Source organism: Oncorhynchus kisutch, linkage group LG15, assembly GCF_002021735.2.
Source record: "Oncorhynchus kisutch isolate 150728-3 linkage group LG15, Okis_V2, whole genome shotgun sequence".
Lineage (NCBI taxonomy): Eukaryota > Metazoa > Chordata > Actinopteri > Salmoniformes > Salmonidae > Oncorhynchus > Oncorhynchus kisutch.
The window spans coordinates 81,540,095-81,566,884 of NC_034188.2; the positions used below are offsets into that span (position 1 = coordinate 81,540,095).

General features: G+C 46.0%; 1 protein-coding gene across 2 annotated transcripts in view; it reads left to right on the forward strand.

Moving 5' to 3' along the window:
- Positions 1-26,790, forward strand: part of LOC116353652 (cGMP-dependent 3',5'-cyclic phosphodiesterase-like) — a 236,771-nt gene that overhangs the window by 78,449 nt on the left and 131,532 nt on the right. The window contains exons 1-3 of one of the 2 annotated variants that reach the window (XM_031791175.1): positions 21,278-21,462; positions 22,080-22,146; positions 24,787-24,845. In XM_031791175.1, the coding sequence (XP_031647035.1) occupies positions 24,789-24,845 (57 nt within the window). In that variant the 5' untranslated portion in view covers positions 21,278-21,462; positions 22,080-22,146; positions 24,787-24,788. Of the gene's footprint in view, positions 1-21,277; positions 21,463-22,079; positions 22,147-24,786; positions 24,846-26,790 lie in introns of those variants that run through there. The other variant, XM_031791176.1, reaches the window with a different exon arrangement.

Genomic DNA, 26,790 nt, shown 5'->3' on the forward strand with positions numbered 1-26,790 from the left:
TGCTATGGTGGAGGGTATATCCAGACTGAAGTGTTTCGTATACATTGTTAGTCTTCAGGAAGGCAGTGAGTTGCTGAGCAATAGCCTTTTCATTTTTTTAGAGGAATGGGAGATTTGATAGAGGCCGGTAGTTTTCTATTTCCTGGGTCAAGGTTTGGCTTTTTTAAGACAGCCACTTTTAGTGAGTTTGGTACACATCCGGTGGATAGGGAGCCGTTTATTATGTTCAATAAATGTTTAATAAATGACTTATCGATATTTCTTATATATATCATCTTGAGTTTAATTCGGGAGATGGTAACTCGTTAAACAACTTCTTCCGTGGTGCCCCAAATTCCAAATGAGTTAATTGTTACATTATTAATTTAATCAGGTAACAATTAAACAAAGTTAGTGGATTAAATAAATAACAGTCATCACATTAATAAAAGTCACGTCATGACAGTATTGTAAGGACCTCTGAACGGCGTTCTGTCCTGGCAATCTTGGTAGCCTTAGCCTTAACTTAGCATTCAGTCCTTATAAAATATATCGTTGTAATGGTTTTTACTTCTTGGTGTTAAAAGTAGCTTCAGACTAAACATTACTCACTCAGTTCCAGGTTGAATGGTGTTTTCATGTTTCTGTTGTTTGTTTGCCAGAAAAGTTGCTGTATAGCTTGGAAATAACAATCTTTGGTAGTATCCTTCCAGGTATTTTTTTCCAAATTCAGGTTGTAAGTTTGGAGTTTTGATTTGGAGTGAAGGTTATGTTGTGGAGGGTAGTATCCTGTACACATCCTTCCCGAAAAATCTAAGTTTATATAACTCAAAATCTATTTTTGGTAAAAACATGCTGAAAAATGCGGGAGCTCGTCTGCTCTCTCCCTGTCTGCTTGGAGAGTCTCTCTCTTCCTCTCTTCCCCTCTCTCTCTCCCTCTCTCTTCTCATCTGTTAAATATTTGGCCTCTTTCCTCCATCACTTTGCTGTATTCTCCAGAGTGGTGTCACTATCCAATAACCTGTAGTATTGGAGAGTGTAGTAATAGACAAGAACACACACACACACTAGTTGATGTTGCCAGTCGTGGATGTCTTCATGGAACGGAATGACATCCCTCCTTTTTTCTTAGTTTTTTCAAAAATGTTGGTTCTTGGTTCTGTCTGTGTTGGGGATAGGATTGGAGTTTAACATTCTCCTGTCTCCTGGGCTGTCTGTGTTGGGGATAGGATTGGAGTTTAACATTCTCCTGTCTCCTGGGCTGTCTGTGTTGGGGATAGGGTTGGAGTTTAACATTCTCCTGTCCCCTGGGCTGTCTGTGTTGGGGATAGGATTGGAGTTTAACATTCTCCTGTCTCCTGGGCTGTCTGTGTTGGGGATAGGGTTGGAGTTTAACATTCTCCTGTCCCCTGGGCTGTCTGTGTTGGGGATAGGATTGGAGTTTAACATTCTCCTGTCTCCTGGGCTGTCTGTGTTGGGGATAGGATTGGAGTTTAACATTCTCCTGTCCCCTGGGCTGTCTGTGTTGGGGATAGGATTGGAGTTTAACATTCTCCTGTCCCCTGGGCTGTCTGTGTTGGGGATAGGATTGGAGTTTAACATTCTCCTGTCTCCTGGGCTGTCTGTATTGGGGATAGGGTTGGAGTTTAACATTCTCCTGTCCCCTGGGCTGTCTGTGTTGGGGATAGGGTTGGAGTTTAACATTCTCCTGTCCCCTGGGCTGTCTGTGTTGGGGATAGGGTTGGAGTTTAACATTCTCCTGTCCCCTGGGCTGTCTGTGTTGGGGATAGGGTTGGAGTTTAACATTCTCCTGTCCCCTGGGCTGGGCTGTTTTCTGGGTTGTATCCTGGGCTGGGCTGTCTCTTGGGCTGTCTCTTGGGCTGTCTCTTGGGCTGTCTCTTGGGCTGTCTCTTGGGCTGTCTCTTGGGCTGTCTCCTGCTGTAGGGCCTGGGTGCAGTTTACATCAGCTGCCACTAGATGGCCATCTGAGAGAGAAGAAAAAGGCGAGCTTCAATCTTTTGTCACTTTGTGAGGTGTGTGTATTGGGTCAGTGTTTAGTCTTACTGTGTTAAAACAGTGTTTTTCTCCTCTGGGTGATTGTGTGTGTGTGTGTGTGTGTGTGTGTGTGTGTGTGTGTGTGTGTGTGTGTGTGTGTGTGTGTGTGTGTGTGTGTGTGTGTGTGTGTGTGTGTGTGTGTGTGTGTGTATGAAATAGCATAGCTCAGTCATAATGGTTGCTATGGCAGCCCTGGGTCCGGAGGTGCAAATATCACAGAACAATTTACATGAACAAATTTCACCTTATGATGCACTGCATAACACACACACGTGTTTGTTCATGTAAATTGTTCTGTGATCTTTGCACCTCCGGACAGGCTCAGGTTGAGAAATATAGAGACAGACTGAGGCTGAGAAATATAGAGACAGGCTGAGAAATACAGAGACAGGCTGAGAAATATAGAGACAGGCTGAGAAATAGAGTGACAGGCTGAGAAATATAGAGACAGGCTGAGAAATATAGAGACAGGCTGAGGCTGAGAAATATAGAGACAGGCTGAGAAATACAGAGACAGACTGAGAAATAGAGAGACAGGCTGAGAAATATAGAGACAGGCTGAGGCTGAGAAATATAGAGAGGCTGAGAAATACAGAGACAGGCTGAGAAATATAGAGACAGGCTGAGAAATATAGAGACAGACTGAGAAATAGGGAGACAGGCTGAGAAATATAGAGACAGACTGAGAAATAGGGAGACAGACTGAGAAATAGGGAGACAGACTGAGAAATAGGGAGACAGACTGAGAAATAGGGAGACAGACTGAGAAATAGGGAGACAGGCTGAGAAATATAGAGACAGACTGAGAAATATAGAGACAGGCTGAGAAATATAGAGACAGGCTGAGAAATATAGAGACAGGCTGAGAAATATAGAGACAGGCTGAGGCTGAGAAATATAGAGAGGCTGAGAAATACAGAGACAGGCTGAGAAATATAGAGACAGGCTGAGAAATACAGAGACAGACTGAGAAATAGAGAGACAGGCTGAGGCTGAGAAATATAGAGACAGGCTGAGAAATATAGAGACAGGCTGTATCAGCCTCAGTCTATCTCTATATTTCTCAGCCTGTCTCTATATTTCTCAGCCTCAGCCTGTCTCTATATTTCTCAGCCTGTCTCTATATTTCTCAGCCTGTCTCTCTATTTCTCAGCCTGTCTCTATATTTCTCAGTCTGTCTCTATATTTCTCAGCCTGTCTCTATATTTCTCAGCCTGTCTCTCTATTTCTCAGCCTGTCTCTATATTTCTCAGCCTGTCTCTATATTTCTCAGCCTCAGCCTGTCTCTATATTTCTCAGCCTGTCTCTATATTTCTCAGCCTGTCTCTCTATTTCTCAGCCTGTCTCTATATTTCTCAGCCTGTCTCTATATTTCTCAGCCTCAGCCTGTCTCTATATTTCTCAGCCTCAGCCTGTCTCTATATTTCTCAGCCTGTCTCTGTATTTCTCAGCCTGTCTCTATATTTCTCAGCCTCAGCCTGTCTCTATATTTCTCAGCCTCAGCCTGTCTCTATATTTCTCAGCCTGTCTCTGTATTTCTCAGCCTGTCTCTATATTTCTCAGCCTCAGCCTGTCTCTATATTTCTCAGCCTGTCTCTATATTTCTCAGCCTGTCTCTCTATTTCTCAGCCTGTCTCTATATTTCTCAGCCTCAGCCTGTCTCTATATTTCTCAGCCTGTCTCTATATTTCTCAGCCTGTCTCTATATTTCTCAGCCTGTCTCTCTATTTCTCAGTCTGTCTCTATATTTCTCAGCCTGTCTCTATATTTCTCAGCCTCAGCCTGTCTCTATATTTCTCAGCCTGTCTCTATATTTCTCAGCCTGTCACTCTATTTCTCAGCCTGTCTCTATATTTCTCAGCCTGTCTCTGTATTTCTCAGCCTGTCTCTATATTTCTCAGCCTCAGTCTGTCTCTATATTTCTCAACCTGAGCCTGTCCGGAGGTGCAAAGATCACAGAACAATTTACATGAACAAACACGTGTGTGTGTTATGCAGTGCATCATAAGGTGAAATTTGTTCATGTAAATTGTTCTGTGATTTTTGCACCTCCGGACCCAGGGCTGCCATAGCAACCATTATGACTGAGCTATGCTATTTCGTACTGAAACACACACACACACACACACACACACACACACACACACACACACACACACACACACACACACACACACACACACACACACACACACACACACACACACACACACACACACAGTGCATATTGGGGTTATACTCATTTCTGATCTCTAATTTCCTCTCCATGAATGAGTACTGTCCAGTCAGGTCAGCTTCTTTCTCAGCAGAGCAAACCGTTTCACCTCATCTCTTACCTTCTCCCCCCACCCTCCGTCCTCTCATCTCTTACCTTCTCCCCCCACCCTCCGTCCTCTCATCTCTTACCTTCTCCCCCCACCCTCTGTCCTCTCATCTCTTTCCTTCTCCATCTCTTCCTGTTGTACTCTCACATCACTATCCCCCTCTCCTCCTCTTCCCCTCTCCCCCCTCTCCTCCTCTTCCCCTCTCCTCCTCTCCCCCTCTCCCCCTCTCCTCCTCTCCCCCTCTCCTCCTCTCCTCCTCTCCCCCTCTCCCCCCTCTCCCCCTCTCCTCCTCTCCTCCTCTCCCCCTCTCCTCCTCTCCCCCTCTCCCCCTCTCCTCCTCTCCTCCTCTCCCCCTCTCCTCATCTCCCCCTCTCCTCCTCTCCCCCTCTCCCCCTCTCCTCCTCTCCCCCTCTCCTCCTCTCCTCCTCTCCTCCTCTCCTCCTCTCCCCCTCTCCTCCTCTCCTCCTCTCCCCCTCTCCCCCTCTCCTCCTCTCCCCCTCTCCCGGCCTACATGGAGTGATCATTACTACTTTATTGTGTAGGATAGGGGGATTGTTATTGACAAAAATAATGATCCCCTTCTCCCCTCATCTCTTCTCCTCCCTCTCCTCCTTTCCTCCTCTCCTCTCTTTCTCTCCTACTTTAACCCTCCCTTCATCTATTCTCTTCCTCTGCTCCTTTCCCCCTCTCCTTTCTTCCTTTCCTATCTTCTCCTCTCCCCTCATCTCCTCTTCCTCTCCTCATCTCCTCTCTTCCTCTCCTCCTTTCCCCCTCTTCTCTTCTACAATAAAGTAGGGATGATGAAGTTTACTGTTTAAAGTTACTCAGAGAAAAACAGGAAACACTACAGAAAAACAAATACATGTTAAATGGCAAATAGATATGACAGATATGTTAAATGGCAGATAGATATGACAGATATGTTAAATGGCAGATAGATATGACAGATATGTTAAATGGCAGATAGATATGACAGATATGTTAAATGGCAGATAGATATGACAGATATGTTAAATGGTAGATAGATATGACAGATATGTTAAAAGACAGATAGATATGACAGATATGTTAAATGGCAGATAGATATGACAGATATGTTAAATGGCAGATAGATATGACAGATATGTTAAATGGCAGATAGATATGACAGATATGTTAAATGGCAGATAGATATGACAGATATGTTAAATGGCAGATAGATATGACAGATGTGTTATATGGCAGATAGATATGACAGATATGTTAAATGGCAGATAGATATGACAGATGTTAAATGGCAGATAGATATGACAGATATGTTAAATGGCAGATAGATATGACAGATATGTTAAATGGCAGATAGATATGACAGATGTTAAATGGCAGATAGATATGACAGATATGTTAAATGGCAGATAGATATGACAGATGTTAAATGGCAGATAGATATGACAGATATGTTAAATGGCAGATAGATATGACAGACATGTTAAATGGATGAGAAAAGAGAAATGGATGAATGAGCGGATAGATGTTTTTTAATCTATTATAAAGCCAATTATTCTTACTCAATTTCTACCCGTCTATCTAATCCCAACTTGAAGTGCATTCAAACAGGAACCATGGACAGTACACAACAACTCCTCATAGAAGCAGCCAGTTCCCAGTAGAGAAGGATGGTCATGTAACAGTCAATAAATGGTACTGGGAAAAATACGCTGTGATTCCTAAAGTAAAGGGAGGGTCATGCTTTGAATTGCACTTCCCCCTCTAGAGGACACAAACCCAGTAACCTTCCTATGAGAATGGCCCAGCCTTATCTCTGTAACGGTTGTCGTATAAAGGAGAGGATACAAACCCAGTAACCTTCCTATGAGAATGGCCCAGCCTTATCTCTGTAACGGTTGTCGTATAAAGGAGAGGACACAAACCCAGTAACCTTCCTATGAGAATGGCCCAGCCTTATCTCTGTAACGGTTGTCGTATAAAGGAGAGGACACAAACCCAGTAACCTTCCTATGAGAATGGCCCAGCCTTATCTCTGTAACGGTTGTCGTATGAAGGAGAGGACACAAACCCAGTAACCTTCCTATGAGAATGGCCCAGCCTTATCTCTGTAACGGTTGTCGTATGAAGGAGAGGACACAAACCCAGTAATCTTCCTATGAGAATGGCCCAGCCTTATCTCTGTAACGGTTGTCGTATGAAGGAGAGGACACAAACCCAGTAACCTTCCTATGAGAATGGCCCAGCCTTATCTCTGTAACGGTTGTCGTATGAAGGAGAGGACCAAAGCGCAGCGTAGTAAGTGTTCATCTTGATTTTTAATACGAATAGTGAACACTGAACCAAAAAACAGTAAAAACGACAAACGAACAGTCCTGAACGGTGAAATAAAACACAGAACAGAAAATAAACACCCACGAAACCCAGGTGGGAAAAGGCTACCTAAGTATGATTCTCAATCAGAGACAACTAACGACACCTGCCTCTGATTGAGAACCATACCAGGCCAAACACAACATAGAAAACGGAACATAGACAACCCACCCAACTCGCGCCCTGACCAACCTAAAACAAAGACATACATAAAATAACTAAGGTCAGAACGTAACAATCTCGGCAAACATACTAGACCTTCATTAATGTCTGGCTTAATGCTAATCCTCGTTTTGTTTTTCATTTTCTGTATTTTCCTCTCCACCTTCCTCTGTAGCTCAGTTGGTAAAGCATTGCAGAGCCTGGAGAGTGGGTTCGATTCCCGGGACATGGATGCTCGCTTCCCAAGCGTAAATCATATGTTATTATCTCAATCCACGTTGATTCAGTTCAATATAAAATGCGTGTGTAAATATTACCAAAACAGAATCGTTTTTGTTTTACTAGTACAACTCTAATGAGAAATTGTAGAATGTACAATTGGATTCAATCTGATTCAATGATCTCTCCCAGTTTCTTTCTTCCCCTCTCTGAATCCATCCTGCCCAGAATCCCATGCTCCTCCCCTCGTCTTATTGTTTCTCTAATGGCATCTCTTTCTCCATCCCTCTTTCTCCATCCCTCTCTCTCTATCCCTCTTTCTCCATCCCTCTCTCTCTATCCCTCTTTCTCCATCCCTCTCTCTCTATCCCTCTTTCTCCATCCCTCTCTCTCCATCCCTCTCTCTCTATCCCTCTTTCTCCATCCCTCTCTCTCTATCCCTTTTTCTCCATCCCTCTCTCTCCCTCTTTCTCCATCCCTCTCTCTCTATCCCTTTTTCTCCATCCCTCTCTCTCTATCCCTCTTTCTCCATCCCTCTCTCTCCATCCCTCTCTCTCTATCCCTCTTTCTCCATCCCTCTCTCTCTATCCCTCTCTCTCCATCCCTCTCTCTCATCCCTCTTTCTCCATCCCTCTCTCTCCATCCCTCTCTCTCCATCCCTCTCTCTCCATCCCTCTCTCTCATCCCTCTCTCTCCATCCCTATCTCTCCATCCCTCTCTCTCTATCCCTCTCTCTCTATCCCTCTCTCTCCATCCCTCTCTCTCCATCCCTCTCTCTCCATCCCCCTCTCTCTATCCCTCTCTCTCCATCCCTCTCTCTCCATCCCTCTCTCTCCATCCCTCTCTCTCTATCCCTCTCTCTCTCTCTATCCCTCTCTCTCCATCCCTCTCTCTCTCCATCCCTCTTTCTCTCCTTTACATTCTTTCAATCTCCTGTGTGTAAGTTGCTGTGTTATGACCCCCAACATCACCTATATTGCCTGCTAGTGTGTGTGTGTGTGTGTGTGCGTGCGTCAGAGGTAAGGAGTTGATTGACAGAGCCATACTCCTCCTACCCTGAGTCCTTATTACCATACGATCTCTCCTTCCTCTCTCTCTCACCCATATTCCTTCTCTCAATCTCATAACAGCCATGCTGATCAAATGCTAAGAGGAAGGATGTGTGTGTGTGTGTGTGTGTGTGTGTGTGTGTGTGTGTGTGTGTGTGTGTGTGTGTGTGTGTGTGTGTGTGTGTGTGTGTGTGTGTGTGTGTGTGTGTGTGTGTGTGTAGATTTGTGTGTGTGTGTGTAGGTTTGTGTAGGTGTGTCTGCTGCAGGAAGGAAGCACCAAACTATGACCTGGGGAGAGGAAAGGGGGACTGTCTTCCTAGTCGCGCACACACAGACACAGACAAATTGTTACAGTAGAGCTCTGTGCTCTGATTTCAGTAAAGAGAGTATTGGCGTGTTGACTGTGTGAGTTCAGTACGACAGAGTGTATTGGACCGTGTGTCTTCTCTCTCCTTCCCATGTCACAGTAAGTATTCATTCTCTCCTGTCTGTGTCATCTTCCTGTCCCTACTCTTCTCCAAACTCTGTCTGTCCACCTCCTGTCCTGTTTCTCTCTATCAGTCTGTCCTCCTCCTGTCCTGTTTCTCTCTGTCTCTATCAGTCTGTCCTCCTCCTGTCCTGTTTCTCTCTATCAGTCTGTCCTCCTCCTGTCCTGTTTCTCTCTATCAGTCTGTCCTCCTCCTGTCCTGTTTCTCTCTATCAGTCTGTCCTCCTCCTGTCCTGTTTCTCTCTATCAGTCTGTCCTCCTCCTGTCCTGTTTCTCTCTATCAGTCTGTCCTCCTCCTGTCCTGTTTCTCCCTGTCTCTATCAGTCTGTCCTCCTCCTGTCCTGTTTCTCTCTGTCTCTATCAGTCTGTCCTCCTCCTGTCCTGTTTTTCTCTATCAGTCTGTCCTCCTCCTGTCCTGTTTCTCCCTGTCTCTATCAGTCTGTCCTCCTCCTGTCCTGTTTCTCTCTATCAGTCTGTCCTCCTCCTGTCCTGTTTCTCCCTGTCTCTATCAGTCTGTCCTCCTCCTGTCCTGTTTCTCTCTGTCTCTATCAGTCTGTCCTCCTCCTGTCCTGTTTTTCTCTATCAGTCTGTCCTCCTCCTGTCCTGTTTCTCTCTATCAGTCTGTCCTCCTCCTGTCCTGTTTCTCTCTATCAGTCTGTCCTCCTCCTGTCCTGTTTCTCTCTATCAGTCTGTCCTCCTCCTGTCCTGTTTCTCTCTGTCTCTATCAGTCTGTCCTCCTCCTGTCCTGTTTCTCTCTATCAGTCTGTCCTCCTCCTGTCCTGTTTCTCCCTGTCTCTATCAGTCTGTCCTCCTCCTGTCCTGTTTCTCTCTGTCTCTATCAGTCTGTCCTCCTCCTGTCCTGTTTTTCTCTATCAGTCTGTCCTCCTCCTGTCCTGTTTCTCCCTGTCTCTATCAGTCTGTCCTCCTCCTGTCCTGTTTTTCTCTATCAGTCTGTCCTCCTCCTGTCCTGTTTCTCCCTGTCTCTATCAGTCTGTCCTCCTCCTGTCCTGTTTCTCTCTATCAGTCTGTCCTCCTCCTGTCCTGTTTCTCTCTGTCTCTATCAGTCTGTCCTCCTCCTGTCCTGTTTCTCTCTGTCTCTATCAGTCTGTCCTCCTCCTGTCCTGTTTCTCTCTGTCTCTATCAGTCTGTCCTCCTCCTGTCCTGTTTCTCTCTGTCTCTATCAGTCTGTCCTCCTCCTGTCCTGTTTCTCTCTATCAGTCTGTCCTCCTCCTGTCCTGTTTCTCTCTGTCTCTATCAGTCTGTCCTCCTCCTGTCCTGTTTCTCTCTATCAGTCTGTCCTCCTCCTGTCCTGTTTCCCTCTGTCTCTATCAGTCTGTCCTCCTGTCCTGTTTTTCTCTATCAGTCTGTCCTCCTCCTGTCCTGTTTCTCTCTATCAGTCTGTCCTCCTCCTGTCCTGTTTCTCCCTGTCTCTATCAGTCTGTCCTCCTCCTGTCCTGTTTCTCTCTGTCTCTATCAGTCTGTCCTCCTCCTGTCCTGTTTTTCTCTATCAGTCTGTCCTCCTCCTGTCCTGTTTCTCCCTGTCTCTATCAGTCTGTCCTCCTCCTGTCCTGTTTTTCTCTATCAGTCTGTCCTCCTCCTGTCCTGTTTCTCCCTGTCTCTATCAGTCTGTCCTCCTCCTGTCCTGTTTCTCTCTATCAGTCTGTCCTCCTCCTGTCCTGTTTCTCTCTGTCTCTATCAGTCTGTCCTCCTCCTGTCCTGTTTCTCTCTGTCTCTATCAGTCTGTCCTCCTCCTGTCCTGTTTCTCTCTGTCTCTATCAGTCTGTCCTCCTCCTGTCCTGTTTCTCTCTGTCTCTATCAGTCTGTCCTCCTCCTGTCCTGTTTCTCTCTATCAGTCTGTCTTCCTCCTGTCCTGTTTCTCTCTGTCTAGGTCCGTCTCCATGGTCTGGTGTGTGTGTGATCCAGTCTGTAGCTGGGCTGTATTCTGGTGGCTGGATCAGATAGAAAGTGGACATGGGTTTTAGTAGCTTGAGTGAAGCTGTTGTTCTATTGTTGACATCTTTTGGAGTTTGTGTTGTTATACTTTAGTGTGTAGGTGTGTGTGTGTATGTGTGTGTGTGTGTGTGTGTGTGTGTGTGTGTGTAGGTGTAGGTGTGTGTGTGTGTGTGTGTGTGTGTGTGTGTGTGTGTGTGTGTGTGTGTGTGTGTGTGTGTAGGTGCAGGTGTGTGTGTGTGTATGTGTGTGTGTGTAGGTGTGTGTAGGTGTAGGTGTGTGTGTGTGTGTGTGTGTGTGTGTGTAGGTGCAGGTGTGTGTGTAGGTGTGTGTGTGTGTAGGTGTTTGTGTGTGTGTATGTAGGTGTGTGTGTGTGTGTGTGTAGGTGTCTGTGTGTGTGTGTGTGTAGGTGCAGGTGTGTGTGTGTGTATGTGTGTGTGTGTAGGTGTGTGTAGGTGTAGGTGTGTGTGTGTGTGTGTGTGTGTAGGTGTGTGTGTGTGTGTGTAGGTGCAGGTGTGTGTGTAGGTGTGTGTGTGTGTAGGTGTTTGTGTGTGTGTATGTAGGTGTGTGTGTGTGTGTGTGTAGGTGTCTGTGTGTGTGTGTGTGTAGGTGGGGTGTGTGTGTAGGTGTGTGTGTGTGTAGGTGTGTGTGTGTGTTCAGGTGTGTGTGTGTGTGTGTGTGTGTGTGTGTAGGTGTGTAGGTGTGTGTGTGTGTGTAGGTGTGTGTGCAGGTGTGTAGGTGTGTGTGTGTGTGTGTGTGTGTTCAGGTGTGTAGGTGTGTGTGTGTGCAGGTGTGTGTGTAGGTGTGTGTGTGTGTGTGTGTTTAGGTGTGGGTGTGTGTTCAGGTGTGTGTGTGTGTGTGTGTTTAGGTGTGGGTGTGTGTTCAGGTGTGTGTAGGTGTGTGTGTGTGTGTGTGTGTGTGTGTGTGTGTGTGTGTTCAGGTGTGTAGGTGTGTGTGTGTGTAGGGTGTGTGTGTGTGTTCAGGTGTGTGTGTGTGTGTGTGTGTGTGTGTGTGTGTGTGTGTGTGTGTGTGTGTGTGTGTGTGTGTGTGTGTGTAGGTGTGTAGGTGTGTGTGTGTGTGTGTGTGCAGGTGTGTGTAGGGGTGTGTGCAGGTGTGTGTTCAGGTGTGTGTGTAGGTGTGTGTGAGTGTGTGTGTTCAGGTGTGTAGGTGTGTGTGTGTGCAGGTGTGTGTGTAGGTGTGTTTAGGTGTGGGTGTGTGTTCAGGTGTGTGTGTAGGTGTGTGTGTGTGTTTAGGTGTGGGTGTGTGTTCAGGTGTGTGTGTGTGTGTGTGTGTGTGTGTGTGTGTGTGTGTGTGTGTGTGTGTGTGTGTGTGTGTGTGTGTGTGTTTAGGTGTGGGTGTGTGTGTGTGTGTGTGTGTGTGTGTGTGTGTGTGTGTGTGTGTGTGTGTGTGTGTGTGTGTGTAGGTGCAGGTGTGTGTGTGTGTATGTGTGTGTGTGTAGGTGTGTGTAAGTGTAGGTGTGTGTGTGTGTGTGTGTGTGTAGGTGTGTGTGTGTGTGTGTAGGTGCAGGTGTGTGTGTAGGTGTGTGTGTGTGTAGGTGTTTGTGTGTGTGTATGTAGGTGTGTGTGTGTGTGTGTGTGTGTAGGTGTCTGTGTGTGTGTGTGTGTAGGTGGGGTGTGTGTGTAGGTGTGTGTGTGTGTAGGTGTGTGTGTGTGTTCAGGTGTGTGTGTGTGTGTGTGTGTGTGTGTGTGTAGGTGTGTAGGTGTGTGTGTGTGTGTAGGTGTGTGTGCAGGTGTGTAGGTGTGTGTGTGTGTGTGTGTGTGTGTTCAGGTGTGTAGGTGTGTGTGTGTGCAGGTGTGTGTGTAGGTGTGTGTGTGTGTGTGTGTTTAGGTGTGGGTGTGTGTTCAGGTGTGTGTGTGTGTGTGTGTTTAGGTGTGGGTGTGTGTTCAGGTGTGTGTGTAGGTGTGTGTGTGTGTGTGTGTGTTCAGGTGTGTAGGTGTGTGTGTGTGTAGGTGTGTGTGTGTAGGTGTGTGTGTGTGTTCAGGTGTGTGTGTGTGTGTGTGTGTGTGTGTGTGTGTGTGTGTGTGTGTGTGTGTGTAGGTGTGTAGGTGTGTAGGTGTGTGTGTGTGTGTGTGTGTGTGTGTGTGCAGGTGTGTGTGCAGGTGTGTGTTCAGGTGTGTGTGTAGGTGTGTGTGTGTGTTCAGGTGTGTAGGTGTGTGTGTGTGCAGGTGTGTGTGTAGGTGTGTTTAGGTGTGGGTGTGTGTTCAGGTGTGTGTGTAGGTGTGTGTGTGTGTTTAGGTGTGGGTGTGTGTTCAGGTGTGTGTGTGTGTGTGTGTGTGTGTGTGTGTGTGTGTGTGTGTGTGTGTGTTTAGGTGTGGGTGTGTGTGTGTGTGGTGTGTGTGTGTGTGTGTGTGTGTGTGTGTGTGTGTGTGTGTGTGTGTGTGTGTGTGTGTGTGTGTGTTTAGGTGTGTGTGTGTGTGTGTGTGTGTGTGTGTGTGTGTGTGTGTGTGTGTGTGTGTGTGTGTGTGTGTGTGTGTGTGTGTGTGTGTGTTCAGGTGTGTGTTATTGTTTTTTTTATATTTTTTTTTATTTCACCTTTATTTAACCAGGTAGGCTAGTTGATAACACCTTTATTTAACCAGGTAGGCTAGTTGAGAACACCTTTATTTAACCAGGTAGGCTAGTTGAGAACACCTTTATTTAACCAGGTAGGCTAGTTGATAACACCTTTATTTAACCAGGTAGGCTAGTTGATAACACCTTTATTTAACCAGGTAGGCTAGTTGAGAACACCTTTATTTAACCAGGTAGGCTAGTTGATAACACCTTTATTTAACCAGGTAGGCTAGTTGAGAACACCTTTATTTAACCAGGTAGGCTAGTTGATAACACCTTTATTTAACCAGGTAGGCTAGTTGATAACACCTTTATTTAACCAGGTAGGCTAGTTGAGAACACCTTTATTTAACCAGGTAGGCTAGTTGATAACACCTTTATTTAACCAGGTAGGCTAGTTGAGAACACCTTTATTTAACCAGGTAGGCTAGTTGAGAACACCTTTATTTAACCAGGTAGGCTAGTTGAGAACACCTTTATTTAACCAGGTAGGCTAGTTGAGAACAAGTTCTCATTTGCAACTGCGACCTGGCCAAGATAAAGCATAGCAGTGTGAGCATACAACAAAGAGTTACACATGGAGTAAACAATTAACAAGTCAATAACACAGTAGAAAACAAAGGGGGAGTCTATATACAATGTGTGCAAAAGGCATGAGGAGGTAGGCAAATAATTACAATTTTGCAGATTAACACTGGAGTGATAAATGATCAGATGGTCATGTACAGGTAGAGATATTGGTGTGCAGAAGAGCAGAAAAGTAAATAAATAAAAACAGTATGGGGATGAGGTAGGTGAAAAGGGTGGGCTATTTACCAATAGACTATGTACAGCTGCAGCGATCGGTTAGCTGCTCAGATAGCTGATGTTTGAAGTTGGTGAGGGAGATAAAAGTCTCCAACTTCAGCGATTTTTGCAATTCGTTCCAGTCACAGGCAGCAGAGTACTGGAACGAAAGGCGGCCAAATGAGGTGTTGGCTTTAGGGATGATCAGTGAGATACACCTGCTGGAGCGCGTGCTACGGATGGGTGTTGCCATCGTGACCAGTGAGCTGAGATAAGGCGGAGCTTTACCTAGCATAGACTTGTAGATGACCTGGAGCCAGTGGGTCTGGCGACGAATATGTAGCGAGGGCCAGCCGACTAGAGCATACAAGTCGCAGTGGTGGGTGGTATAAGGTGCTTTAGTGACAAAACGGATGGCACTGTGATAGACTGCATCCAGTTTGCTGAGTAGAGTGTTGGAAGCCATTTTGTAGATGACATCGCCGAAGTCGAGGATCGGTAGGATAGTCAGTTTTACTAGGGTAAGCTTGGCGGCTTGAGTGAAGGAGGCTTTGTTGCGGAATAGAAAGCCGACTCTTGATTTGATTTTCGATTGGAGATGTTTGATATGAGTCTGGAAGGAGAGTTTGCAGTCTAGCCAGACACCTAGGTACTTATAGACGTCCACATATTCTAGGTCGGAACCATCCAGGGTGGTGATGCTAGTCGGGCATGCGGGTGCAGGCAGCGACCGGTTGAAAAGCATGCATTTGGTTTTACTAGCGTTTAAGAGCAGTTGGAGGCCACGGAAGGAGTGTTGTATGGCATTGAAGCTTGTTTGGAGGTTAGATAGCACAGTGTCCAAAGACGGGCCGAAAGTATATAGAATGGTGTCGTCTGCGTAGAGGTGGATCAGGGAATCGTCCGCAGCAAGAGCAACATCATTGATATACACAGAGAAAAGAGTCGGCCCGAGAATTGAACCCTGTGGCACCCCCATAGAGACTGCCAGAGGACCGGACAGCATGCCCTCCGATTTGACACACTGAACTCTGTCTGCAAAGTAATTGGTGAACCAGGCAAGGCAGTCATCCGAAAAACCGAGGCTACTGAGTCTGCCGATAAGAATATGGTGATTGACAGAGTCGAAAGCCTTGGCAAGGTCGATGAAGACGGCTGCACAGTACTGTCTTTTATCGATGGCGGTTATGATATCGTTTAGTACCTTGAGTGTGGCTGAGGTGCACCCATGACCGGCTCGGAAACCAGATTGCACAGCGGAGAAGGTACGGTGGGATTCGAGATGGTCAGTGACCTGTTTGTTGACTTGGCTTTCGAAGACCTTAGATAGGCAGGGCAGGATGGATATAGGTCTGTAACAGTTTGGGTCCAGGGTGTCTCCCCTTTGAAGAGGGGGATGACTGCGGCAGCTTTCCAATCCTTGGGGATCTCAGACGAGATGAAAGAGAGGTTGAACAGGCTGGTAATAGGGGTTGCGACAATGGTGGCAGATAGTTTCAGAAATAGAGGGTCCAGATTGTCAAGCCCAGCTGATTTGTACGGGTCCAGGTTTTGCAGCTCTTTCAGAACATCTGCTATCTGGATTTGGGTAAAGGAGAACCTGGAGAGGCTTGGGCGAGGAGCTGCGGGGGGGGCGGAGCTGTTGGCTGAGGTTGAAGTAGCCAGGCGGAAGGCATGGCCAGCCGTTGAGAAATGCTTTTTGAAGTTTTCGATAATCATGGATTTATCAGTGGTGACCGTGTTACCTAGCCTCAGTGCAGTGGGCAGCTGGGAGGAGGTGCTCTTGTTCTCCATGGACTTCACAGTGTCCCAGAACTTTTTGGAGTTGGAGCTACAGGATGCAAACTTCTGCCTGAAGAAGCTGGCCTTAGCTTTCCTGACTGACTGCGTGTATTGGTTCCGGACTTCCCTGAACAGTTGCATATCACGGGGACTATTCGATGCTATTGCAGTCCGCCACAGGATGTTTTTGTGCTGGTCGAGGGCAGTCAGGTCTGGGGTGAACCAAGGGCTGTATCTGTTCTTAGTTCTGCATTTTTTGAACGGAGCATGCTTATCTAAAATGGTGAGGAAGTTACTTTTAAAGAATGACCAGGCATCCTCAACTGACGGGATGAGGTCAATGTCCTTCCAGGATACCCGGGCCAGGTCGATTAGAAAGGCCTGCTCACAGAAGTGTTTTAGGGAGCGTTTGACAGTGATGAGGGGTGGTCGTTTGACTGCGGCTCCGTAGCGGATACAGGCAATGAGGCAGTGATCGCTGAGATCCTGGTTGAAGACAGCGGAGGTGTATTTGGAGGGCCAGTTGGTCAGGATGACGTCTATGAGGGTGCCCTTGTTTACAGAGTTAGGGTTGTACCTGGTGGGTTCCTTGATGATTTGTGTGAGATTGAGGGCATCTAGCTTAGATTGTAGGACTGGCGGGGTGTTAAGCATATCCCAGTTTAGGTCACCTAACAGAACAAACTCTGAAGCTAGATGGGGGGCGATCAATTCACAAATGGTGTCCAGGGCACAGCTGGGAGCTGAGGGGGGTCGGTAGCAGGCGGCAACCGTGAGAGACTTATTTCTGGAGAGAGTAATTTTCAAAATTAGTAGTTCGAACTGTTTGGGTATGGACCTGGAAAGTATGACATTACTTTGCAGGCTATCTCTGCAGTAAACTGCAACTCCTCCCCCTTTGGCAGTTCTATCTTGACGGAAGATGTTATAGTTGGGTATGGAAATCTCTGAATTTTTGGTGGCCTTCCTGAGCCAGGATTCAGACACAGCAAGGACATCAGGGTTAGCAGAGTGTGCTAAAGCAGTGAGTAAGACAAACTTAGGGAGGAGGCTTCTGATGTTGACATGCATGAAACCAAGGCTTTTTCGATCACAGAAGTCAACAAATGAGGGTGCCTGGGGACATGCAGGGCCTGGGTTTACCTCCACATCACCCGCGGAACAGAGAAGGAGTAGTATGAGGGTGCGGCTAAAGGCTATCAAAACTGGTCGCCTAGAGCGTTGGGGACAGAGAATAAGAGGAGCAGGTTTCTGGGCATGGTAGAATATATTCAGGGCATAATGCGCAGACAGGGGTATGGTGGGGTGCGGGTACAGCGGAGGTAAGCCCAGGCACTGGGTGATGATGAGAGAGGTTGTATCTCTGGACATGCTGGTAGTAATGGGTGAGGTCACCGCATGTGTGGGAGGTGGGACAAAGGAGTTATCAGGGGTATGAAGAGTGGAACTAGGGGCTCCATTGTGAACTAAAACAATGATAACTAACCTGAACAACAGTATACAAGGCATATTGACATTTGAGAGAGACATACAGCGAGGCATACAGTAATCACAGGTGTTGAATTGGGAAAGCTAGCTAAAACAGTAGGTGAGACAACAGCTAATCAGCTAGCACAACAACAGCAGGTAAAATGGCGCAGACTAGGCAACGGGGCCAACAGATAAAACAAACAAGCAGAATGGAGTACCGTGATTAATGGACAGTCCAGCGTGCATCAGCTATGTAGCCAAGAGATCAGTGTCCAGGGGGCAGCGGTGGATGGGGCAGGGAAGCTGGACTGGCGAGTGTTATCCAGGTTTTAAAAAACTAACAATGACTAAATAGCTTGTAGCTAGTTAGCTGGTTAGCTTCTGGAGGTTCTTGAGTGTGTTTTAAAATTAAATAAAAAATAATAGCGATTCCGTATCACATTGGGTGAGGCAGGTTTCCGGAAGGTATAAACAAATTAAAAGTCAAAAGAGATAGAAAGTAAATATGGGTCCGGTGGGCGTTTGGGACGCGGCGATTCAGGCGGTTAGCAGGCCTGTGCTAACAAGCTAACAGTTTGTAGGCCCGGGCTAGACAAGGTGGCAGTTAGCGGACCGGAGCTGGACAAGCTAGCAGTTAGCAGGCCGAATTAGCAAGCAGGGAGATAGCGAGGGCTAGAGAGTTAGCCTTTGGGGGACGTCGCGATGGGGTGAGTCTGTTTATTCCTCTTCATGTGGTGACATCGATAGACCGGTCGTGGGCCCGGGTATTGTAGCTCAGGAGTATGCTACGGTGGTAGCGCAGGCCGGGCTAGCTTCAAGCTAAGTGGGTGGAAACGCTAGCCAGGGGTAATCATCCGGGGTTGCGGTTTAGCTAGATAGCTAGTTGTGAAGATCCAGCGTATTTGGAAGCTTAAGTTTAGCAAAATGTTTTTAAAGGGATAGCTATGTAAAAAATGAAAAATATGTAAAAAACGAAAAATAAACGAAAAATAAACGAAATATACAGGGACACGACACGACAGGACGACAGGACGACTTACTGCTACGCCATCTTGGACGACGAGGAAGTTGGTGGTGACTGGTTATCTACGGGAAGCAAGAGAGAGTCGCTAACGTGATGTGTATAATGATGTGTATAATCAGAGGCGGAGCGCCTCACCTCTTGCTCTCCCGCAGCTCATTGTAAGCAGTAGGGTGTGTCAGTGTTGCTTTCCTGTTGTTTGACTGCCCATGTTGTGTTCGGGCAGAAATCCCAACAAGGTTTAACAGCTCTTTCAAACTCTCTCATTTGTCTGAATCCCCTGCTTCCCCTAAAACTCTCATCCACAATATACATGTAATTACAAATTGTCACGATATATGTCTGTGTGTGTGTGTGTGTGTGTGTGTGTCTGTGTGTGTCTGTGTCTGTGTGTGTGTGTGTGTGTGTGTCTGTGTGTGTGTGTGTGTGTGTCTGTGTGTGTGTGTGTGTGTCTGTGTGTCTGTGTGTGTCTGTGTCTGTGTGTCTGTGTGTGTGTGTGTGTGTGTGTGTGTCTGTGTGTGTGTGTGTCTGTCTGTGTGTGTGTGTGTGTGTGTGTGTCTGTGTGTGTCTGTGTCTGTGTCTGTGTGTGTGTGTGTCTGTGTGTGTGTGTGTGTGTGTCTGTGTGTGTGTGTGTCTGTGTGTGTGTGTGTGTGTGTGTGTGTGTGTGTCTGTGTGTGTGTGTCTGTGTGTGTGTGTGTCTGTGTGTGTGTGTGTCTGTGTGTGTGTGTCTGTGTCTGTGTGTGTGTGTGTGTCTGTGTCTGTGTGTGTGTGTGTGTGTGTGTGTGTGTGTGTCTGTGTGTGTGTGTCTGTGTGTGTGTGTGTCTGTGTGTGTGTCTGTGTGTGTGTCTGTGTGTGTGTTGTGTGTGTGTGTGTGTGTGTGTGTCTGTGTCTGTGTGTGTGTGTGTGTGTGTCTGTGTGTGTGTGTGTGTGTGTGTGTGTCTGTGTGTCTGTGTGTGTGCCTGTGTGTGTGTCATCTGTGTGTGTCTGTGTGTGTGTCTGTGTGTGTGTGTGTGTGTGTGTGTGTGTGTGTGTGTCTGTGTGTCTGTGTGTGTGTCTGTGTGTGTGTCTGTGTGTGTGTGTGTGTGTGTCTTGTGTGTGTTTCTGTGTGTCTGTGTGTGTGTCTGTGTGTGTGTGTGTGTCTGTGTGTGTGTGTGTGTGTGTGTGTGTGTGTGTGTGTGTGTGTGTGTGTGTGTGTGTGTGTGTGTGTATGTGTGTGTGTGTGTGTGTGTGTGTGTGTGTGTGTGTGTGTGTGTGTGTGTGTGTGTGTGTGTGTATGTGTGTGTGTGTGAGAGAGAAGAGAGAGAGAGAGGAGAGAGAGAGAGAGAGAGAGAGAGAGAGAGAGAGAGAGAGAGAGAGAGAGAGAGAGAGAGAGAGTGTTAATTACATTTGCCCAGTAAATGCTCCTTTTTCATCAGCAACTGTGGATCAATACTCTATCAGTGTTGTCTGGTCAGTGTTGTAGTATATAGTTCTGGTCAGTGTTGTAGTATATAGTTCTGGTCAGTGTTGTAGTATATAGTTCTGGTCAGTGTTGTAGTATATAGTTCTGGTCAGTGTTGTAGTATATAGTTCTGGTCAGTGTTGTAGTATATAGTTCTGGTCAGTGTTGTAGTATATAGTTCTGGTCAGTGTTGTAGTATATAGTTCTGGTCAGTGTTGTAGTGTATATAGTTCTGGTCAGTGTTGTAGTGTATATAGTTCTGGTCAGTGTTGTAGTGTATAGTTCTGGTCAGTGTTGTAGTGTATAGTTCTGGTCAGTGTTGTAGTATATAGTTCTGGTCAGTGTTGTAGTATATAGTTCTGGTCAGTGTTGTAGTGTATATAGTTCTGGTCAGTGTTGTAGTGTATAGTTCTGGTCAGTGTTGTAGTATATAGTTCTGGTCAGTGTTGTAGTGTATAGTTCTGGTCAGTGTTGTAGTATATAGTTCTGGTCAGTGTTGTAGTGTATATAGTTCTGGTCAGTGTTGTAGTGTATAGTTCTGGTCAGTGTTGTAGTGTATAGTTCTGGTCAGTGTTGTAGTGTATATAGTTCTGGTCAGTGTTGTAGTATATAGTTCTGGTCAGTGTTGTAGTGTATATAGTTCTGGTCAGTGTTGTAGTATATAGTTCTGGTCAGTGTTGTAGTGTATATAGTTCTGGTCAGTGTTGTAGTGTATAGTTCTGGTCAGTGTTGTAGTATATAGTTCTGGTCAGTGTTGTAGTATATAGTTCTGGTCAGTGTTGTAGTGTATATAGTTCTGGTCAGTGTTGTAGTGTATATAGTTCTGGTCAGTGTTGTAGTGTATATAGTTCTGGTCAGTGTTGTAGTATATAGTTCTGGTCAGTGTTGTAGTGTATATAGTTCTGGTCAGTGTTGTAGTATATAGTTCTGGTCAGTGTTGTAGTGTATATAGTTCTGGTCAGTGTTGTAGTATATAGTTCTGGTCTGTGTCTGACTGACTGTGTGTCTGGTCAAAACCTCTGCTGCGTTTAAATACCAGATGACAGAGTCACCAGACCAGATGAGACGGGTTTTAGAGGACATTTGAATCTGAAACACCCAGTTGAAGACAGGTCCTTTTAACCAGATCTGTCTGGCCAGTCAGAAACTACCCGGCCTCAACTCAGTCACAGGCCCATTTAGCTGTAGTCTCTTCCTAGTCTCTCTCTGGTCTCTTTCAATGCTCAGTGACCCATGAGAGTTTTTGCTCGGTGTTGCTGCTACACTTTGTACGACTAACATAGATATGGAACTCTCTTATTCACCAGGAATAGCTTGGTGGGTTTTCCTGTATGTTTTGTGTATCTGTGTGCATGTATGTGTGTTCACGAGGGACTGTGTAATAGCTGTGTGTGTGAGTGAATGTGTTTTTGTTTGAATGTTTGTGTATTAATGTGTGTGTGTAAATGTGTGTGTGATCCCGCTGAGTGAGAATAATGGGAGGAAGAACTGGATTGTCGATCAGGAGATGTGGCAGGCTCTAGGACCCAGAGGAACTAGGCTGAACACTGAGAGAGAGAGGGAGAGAGGGAGGGAGAAAGAGAGTGGGAGAGAGAGAGAAAAGAGAAAAGAACAGGGATTGAGACGAGAGGAAGAGAGCGCAGGAGAGCGGGAGAGGAGAGTGCGTGCTCTGTCTTATGCGCACTTCTGACTGCTCTGGTTTGCTTGACAGTTTGTGTGTGTGTGTGTGCTTTTGAGTCCTGCGCTCAGCATACGGCAGGTGGAGATGACATGACTGCGCTTGAGAGGAAGAGAGGGAGGGACCTGTAAGGATTTCACACACACACACACACACACACACACACACACACACACACACACACACACACACACACACACACACACACACACACACACACACACACACACACACACACACACACACACAGAAACACACACAGTTCCTCTTATTACAGAGAGGGAGGGAAGGAGGGACCTGTAAGGATTTCACACACACACACAAACACACACACGGGCACACACACACAGGCACACACACACTCTCACACACACACACATACACGCAAACGAACACACACAAAGAGAAACACACTCTTCCTCTTATTACAGACATTCCACTCACTGACTCACTCACTCACTCACTCACTCACTCACTCACTCACTCACTCACTCACTCACTCACTCACTGACTGACTGACTCACTCACTGACTCACTCACTGACTCACTCACTGACTCATTCATTCACTCACTCACTCACTCACTCAGGCATTTCAATCAAATTCCTGCACTCACACTCGTCAACAGATAGGTAAAGACAGGGATTATCAGAGTTTGTGAGTGTGTGTGTAGGTATGTGTGTGTGGCACCGGGCAGACATAGTTGTGGTGTTGCAGCAGGTGCTGATGGTTCTGCTCTTTACAGACGCGGTCAACAAGTATTCCTGAGGCCAGACGAGACCGCAGCTCTAACCCTGACTGACCGACTACAGGTAAGATATACACTGTTTCTCTCTCGCTCTCTTGCTTTCTCTCTCTCTCTCTCTCTCTCTCTTGCTCTCTCTCTTGCTCTCTCTCTCTCTTGCTCTCTCTCTCTCTTGCTTTCTCTCGCTCTCTCTTGCTCTCTCTCTCGCTCTCTCTCTCTCTTGCTCTCTCTCTCTCTCTCTCTTGCTCTCTCTCTCTCTCGCTTTCTCTCTCTCTCTCTCTTGCTCTCTCTCTCTCTTGCTTTCTCTCTCTCTCTCTCTCTCTCTCTTGCTCTCTCTCTCTCTCTTGCTCTCTCTCTCTCTCGCTTTCTCTCTCTCTCTCTCACTTTCTCTCTCTCTCTCTCGCTCTCGCTCTCGCTCTCTCTCCCTCTCTCTCGCTCTGTTGCTCTCTCGCTCGCTCTCTCGCTCTCTCTCTCTCTCTCTCTCTCTCTCTCGCTCTGTTGCTCTCTCTCGCTCTCTCGCTCTCTCTATCTCTACACACAATGTGTAAATGAGATGTTTGCTGTTTATCTGTGGGCCAGCCTGATGTGTTGCCATTAGACAAGGAGAGACACAACATGAATAAGAGATGGAACATAAAAGAGAGAGTGGGTGACAGGATATATACACTGGATATGTCTTGTGCTCTTGGCACACTACCCCTTACTTTCTCTGTGTGTGTGTGTGTGTGTGTTTGTGTGTGTGTGTGTGTGTGTGTGTGTGTGTGTGTGTGTGTGTGTGTGTGTGTGTGTGTGTGTGTGTGTGTGTGTGTGTGTGTGTGTGTGTGTGTGTGTGTGTGTGTGTGTGTGTGTGTGTGTGTTAGTGTGCCTTTGTGTTGGGCTGTATCCAGATGTCCATACCTTCATACCGTGCCTGTGCCATCCTGCGATATCTACGGTGTTACCGGTGGTGCACGCAAGGGGCGATATAAAAGCCAGAAAAATGTCACTTACCAGAATGCTAACAAGTGCTAAGGAACTAAGTTGCGCTGCGGGAGTGACTCACCTCTAGAAGGAACCATTTTGTTCTTTGTAAACAAACACACGTGACTGTCTCAAACATCTGTTGGGAAACTAGTACCGGTAAGCTTCATAATGAACAATAATGAACGCGGTCTGCTTTATCTATTACCTAGTTGAGGTATTTTATGTATTTTTTATATATTTATAAGTACAAATATTAAAATGTAAAAATAAAAAGCGGTATTGACTGTATTGGAAAATCATACAGACGATAGTGGGTGTGAGTGTGTGTGTGGGTGTGGGTGTGTGTGGGTGGATGTGTGGTGTGGTTGTGGGTGTGGGTGTGTGGGTGTGTGTGTGTGTGTGTGGGTGGATGTGTGGTGTGGTTGTGGGTGTGGGTGTGTGGGTGTGTGTGTGTGTGTGTGGGTGGATGTGTGGGTGTGGGTGTGTGGGTGTGGGAGGGTGCGGGTGTGTGTGTGGGTGGATGTGTGGTGTGGTTGGGGTGTGGGTGTGTGGGTGTGTGTGTGTGTGTGTGGGTGGATGTGTGGTGTGGTTGTGGGTGTGGGTGTGTGGGTGTGTGTGTGTGTGTGTGGGTGGATGTGTGGGTGTGGGTGTGTGGGTGTGGGAGGGTGCGGGTGTGTGTGTGGGTGTGCATGTCTATGTGTATGTGTGGCACTGGGATGTGGCGGAGGGATTTAATGTCATTTGGCAGCGAGATGAAAATATGTTTGATAGACTGCCAGTTTGGACATGTTCTCCACTGACCCCCCGCACACACACAGAACATACAGAATATGAATACAGTATATGAATACAGTATATGTCAGTAAGCGGAAAGCCAAAAGTCTAACCAGCTACTGGGGATTGGTTCTTCATTTGACATTTAGCAGACACTCTTATCCACAGTGATTTACACAAGCAACTAGGGTTAATTACCTTCAGAGGCACATCGACAGATATTTCACTTTTCTCTCTCCCTCTCACCACCACCATCACAATCACCTTCACCACCATTACCACCACCACCATCATCATCATCACTTCCACCTTCATCATCATCGTCACCTCCAACTTCATCATCATCAATGGAACTCTGTTCTGTTGAAACAATCAGCCTCAATATTTCTGAGTGCTGTTTGAGATATGTGTTCTGGAGAGCCCATCTGTCAGGTGTGTGTGTGTGTGTGTGTGTGTGTGTGTGTGTGTGTGTGTGTGTGTGTGTGTGTGTGTGTGTGTGTGTGTGTGTGTGTGTGTGTGTGTGTGTGTGTGTGTGTGTGTGTGTGAGAGAGAGAGAGAGACCCAATGAGGCAGCAAAATGCATCAGGTTAATCCCCTGTCAGCTCCAGCAGAACAGATGTGGGGATTAATGTCCGAGAGAATGAGAGGGAAAGCAAGGGCACATCTGGTGTCAGTTCTATATGTCAGTTCTATATTAAAAGTAAAGCGTGTGTGTTTTTGTGTGCACTCTCTCTGTGTGTTAGTATGTTTGTTGGTATTAATGGGCAGAGGCAGTGTGTGTGACAGGCGTGTTTCGCGGGCGCTCGTGGCGTTTTTTTCATCTCCGTACCGGCTCGTCCCTCTTCACCCTCCTCATTCTCAATCGTCTGTCACTGCCGGCACCATCTCGCTATTCTTGTCGTTTAATATCACACTGTTCCTGTCGTTTGACAGAGCGTGTCTCCATCACGCGTTTCTTGTTGTTTAACAGTGATGATGCGTGCGGTTTGCCGGGCGGAGGGCAGCGCTAGGCAGCGGCTGAGGGAGGAGGTAGGTACACAAACACACACACAAACACACACACAAACACACACATGATAAAAGTCTAAAACTTACTGATCTTGTTTACACACAATCTCTTTCTATATCTCTCTCTCTCTCCTTATTTCTACATAAGTATCTGCTTCTTCTTCTCTCCTTATTTCTGTATAAATATCTGCTTCTTCTTCTCTCCTTATTTCTGTATAAATATCTGCTTCTTCTTCTCTTTCTCCTTATTTCTGTATAAATATCTGCTTCTTCTTCTCTTTCTCCTTATTTCTGTATAAATATCTGCTTCTTCTTCTCTTTCTCCTTATTTCTGTATAAATATCTGCTTCTTCTTCTCTTTCTCCTTATTTCTGTATAAATATCTGCTTCTTCTTCTCTTTCTCCTTATTTCTACATAAATATCTGCTTCTTCTTCTCTTTCTCCCTGTTTCTACATAAATATCTGCTTCTTCTTCTCTTTCTCCTTATTTCTACATAAATATCTGCTTCTTCTTCTCTTTCTCCTTGTTTCTACATAAATATCTGCTTCTTCTTCTCTTTCTCCTTATTTCTACATAAATATCTGCTTCTTCTTCTCTTTCTCCTTATTTCTACATAAATATCTGCTTCTTCTTCTCTTTCTCCTTGTTTCTACATAAATATCTGCTTCTTCTTCTCTTTCTCCTTATTTCTACATAAATATCTGCTTCTTCTTCTCTTTCTCCTTATTTCTACATAAATATCTGCTTCTTCTTCTCTTTCTCCTTATTTCTGTATAAATATCTGCTTCTTCTTCTCTCCTTATTTCTACATAAATATCTGCTTCTTCTTCTCTTTCTCCTTATTTCTACATAAATATCTGCTTCTTCTTCTCTTTCTCCTTATTTCTACATAAATATCTGCTTCTTCTTCTCTCTCTTTCCCCTTATGTTTCTCTTAATTTCAGTCTTTCTGAAGGTATCTGTTGATTGGTTTCATGTGTCAGTAACTACTGGTAAAGGACATTTAGAGTATTCAGTCTTTATCATTTCAGACAGTTCTGTCTCTTTGTCAGGAGCTATGTAGATAAGATACCTGAGACGTGAAATCTCTCTGTATGAGTGTGGACGTTTGTGTGGCATCTCTGTATGAGTGTGGACGTTGTGTGGCATCTCTGTCTGAGTGTGGACGTTGTGTGGCATCTCTGTATGAGTGTGAACGTTGTGTGGCATCTCTGTATGAGTGTGGACGTTTGTGTGGCATCTCTGTATGAGTGTGGACGTTTGTGTGGCATCTTATTCACACATAGTTGTTTGACAGGCTCTACGGCACTGGCTTGTGTTTCCTGAAGGAAACATCCGCCACCTCAAGCTTCTCTATCAGTTGGTACTGAAAGATGTTTAATTCAATTCAATTCAAAGGGCTTTACATTTTTCTCATTCTGAGGGTTTATTTCCCTTCAATTTAACCGTTTCAGACTACGACACACACACACACACACACACACACACACACACACACACACACACACACACACACGCACACACTATGGCACAACAACACTGAGACACACACACACACACACATTATAGCACATCAACACACACACTACGGCACACCAACACTAATACACACACACATACAGTACACACTTTTGCGTCACATCAATGCTGCTCTCAAATGAGCTGCTCTGGTCAGTGTGTGTGTGTGGCTTGTGAATATATGTGTGTGTGTGTGTGTCTGTGAGGGTTATCCCCCTCATCATTATTACTTCTGAGCCTCAGTGTGGCCCAGATGGGCTATAATAAACCCCTCTAACCTGTGTGTGTGTGTGTGCCTGTGTGTGTGTGCCTGTGTGTGTGTGCCTGTGTGTGTGTGTGTGTGTGTGTGTGTGTGTGTGTGTGTGTGTGTGTGTGTGTGTGTGTGTGTGTGTGTGTGTGTGTGTGTGTGTGTGTGTGTGTGTGTGTGTGTGTGTGTGTGTGTGTAT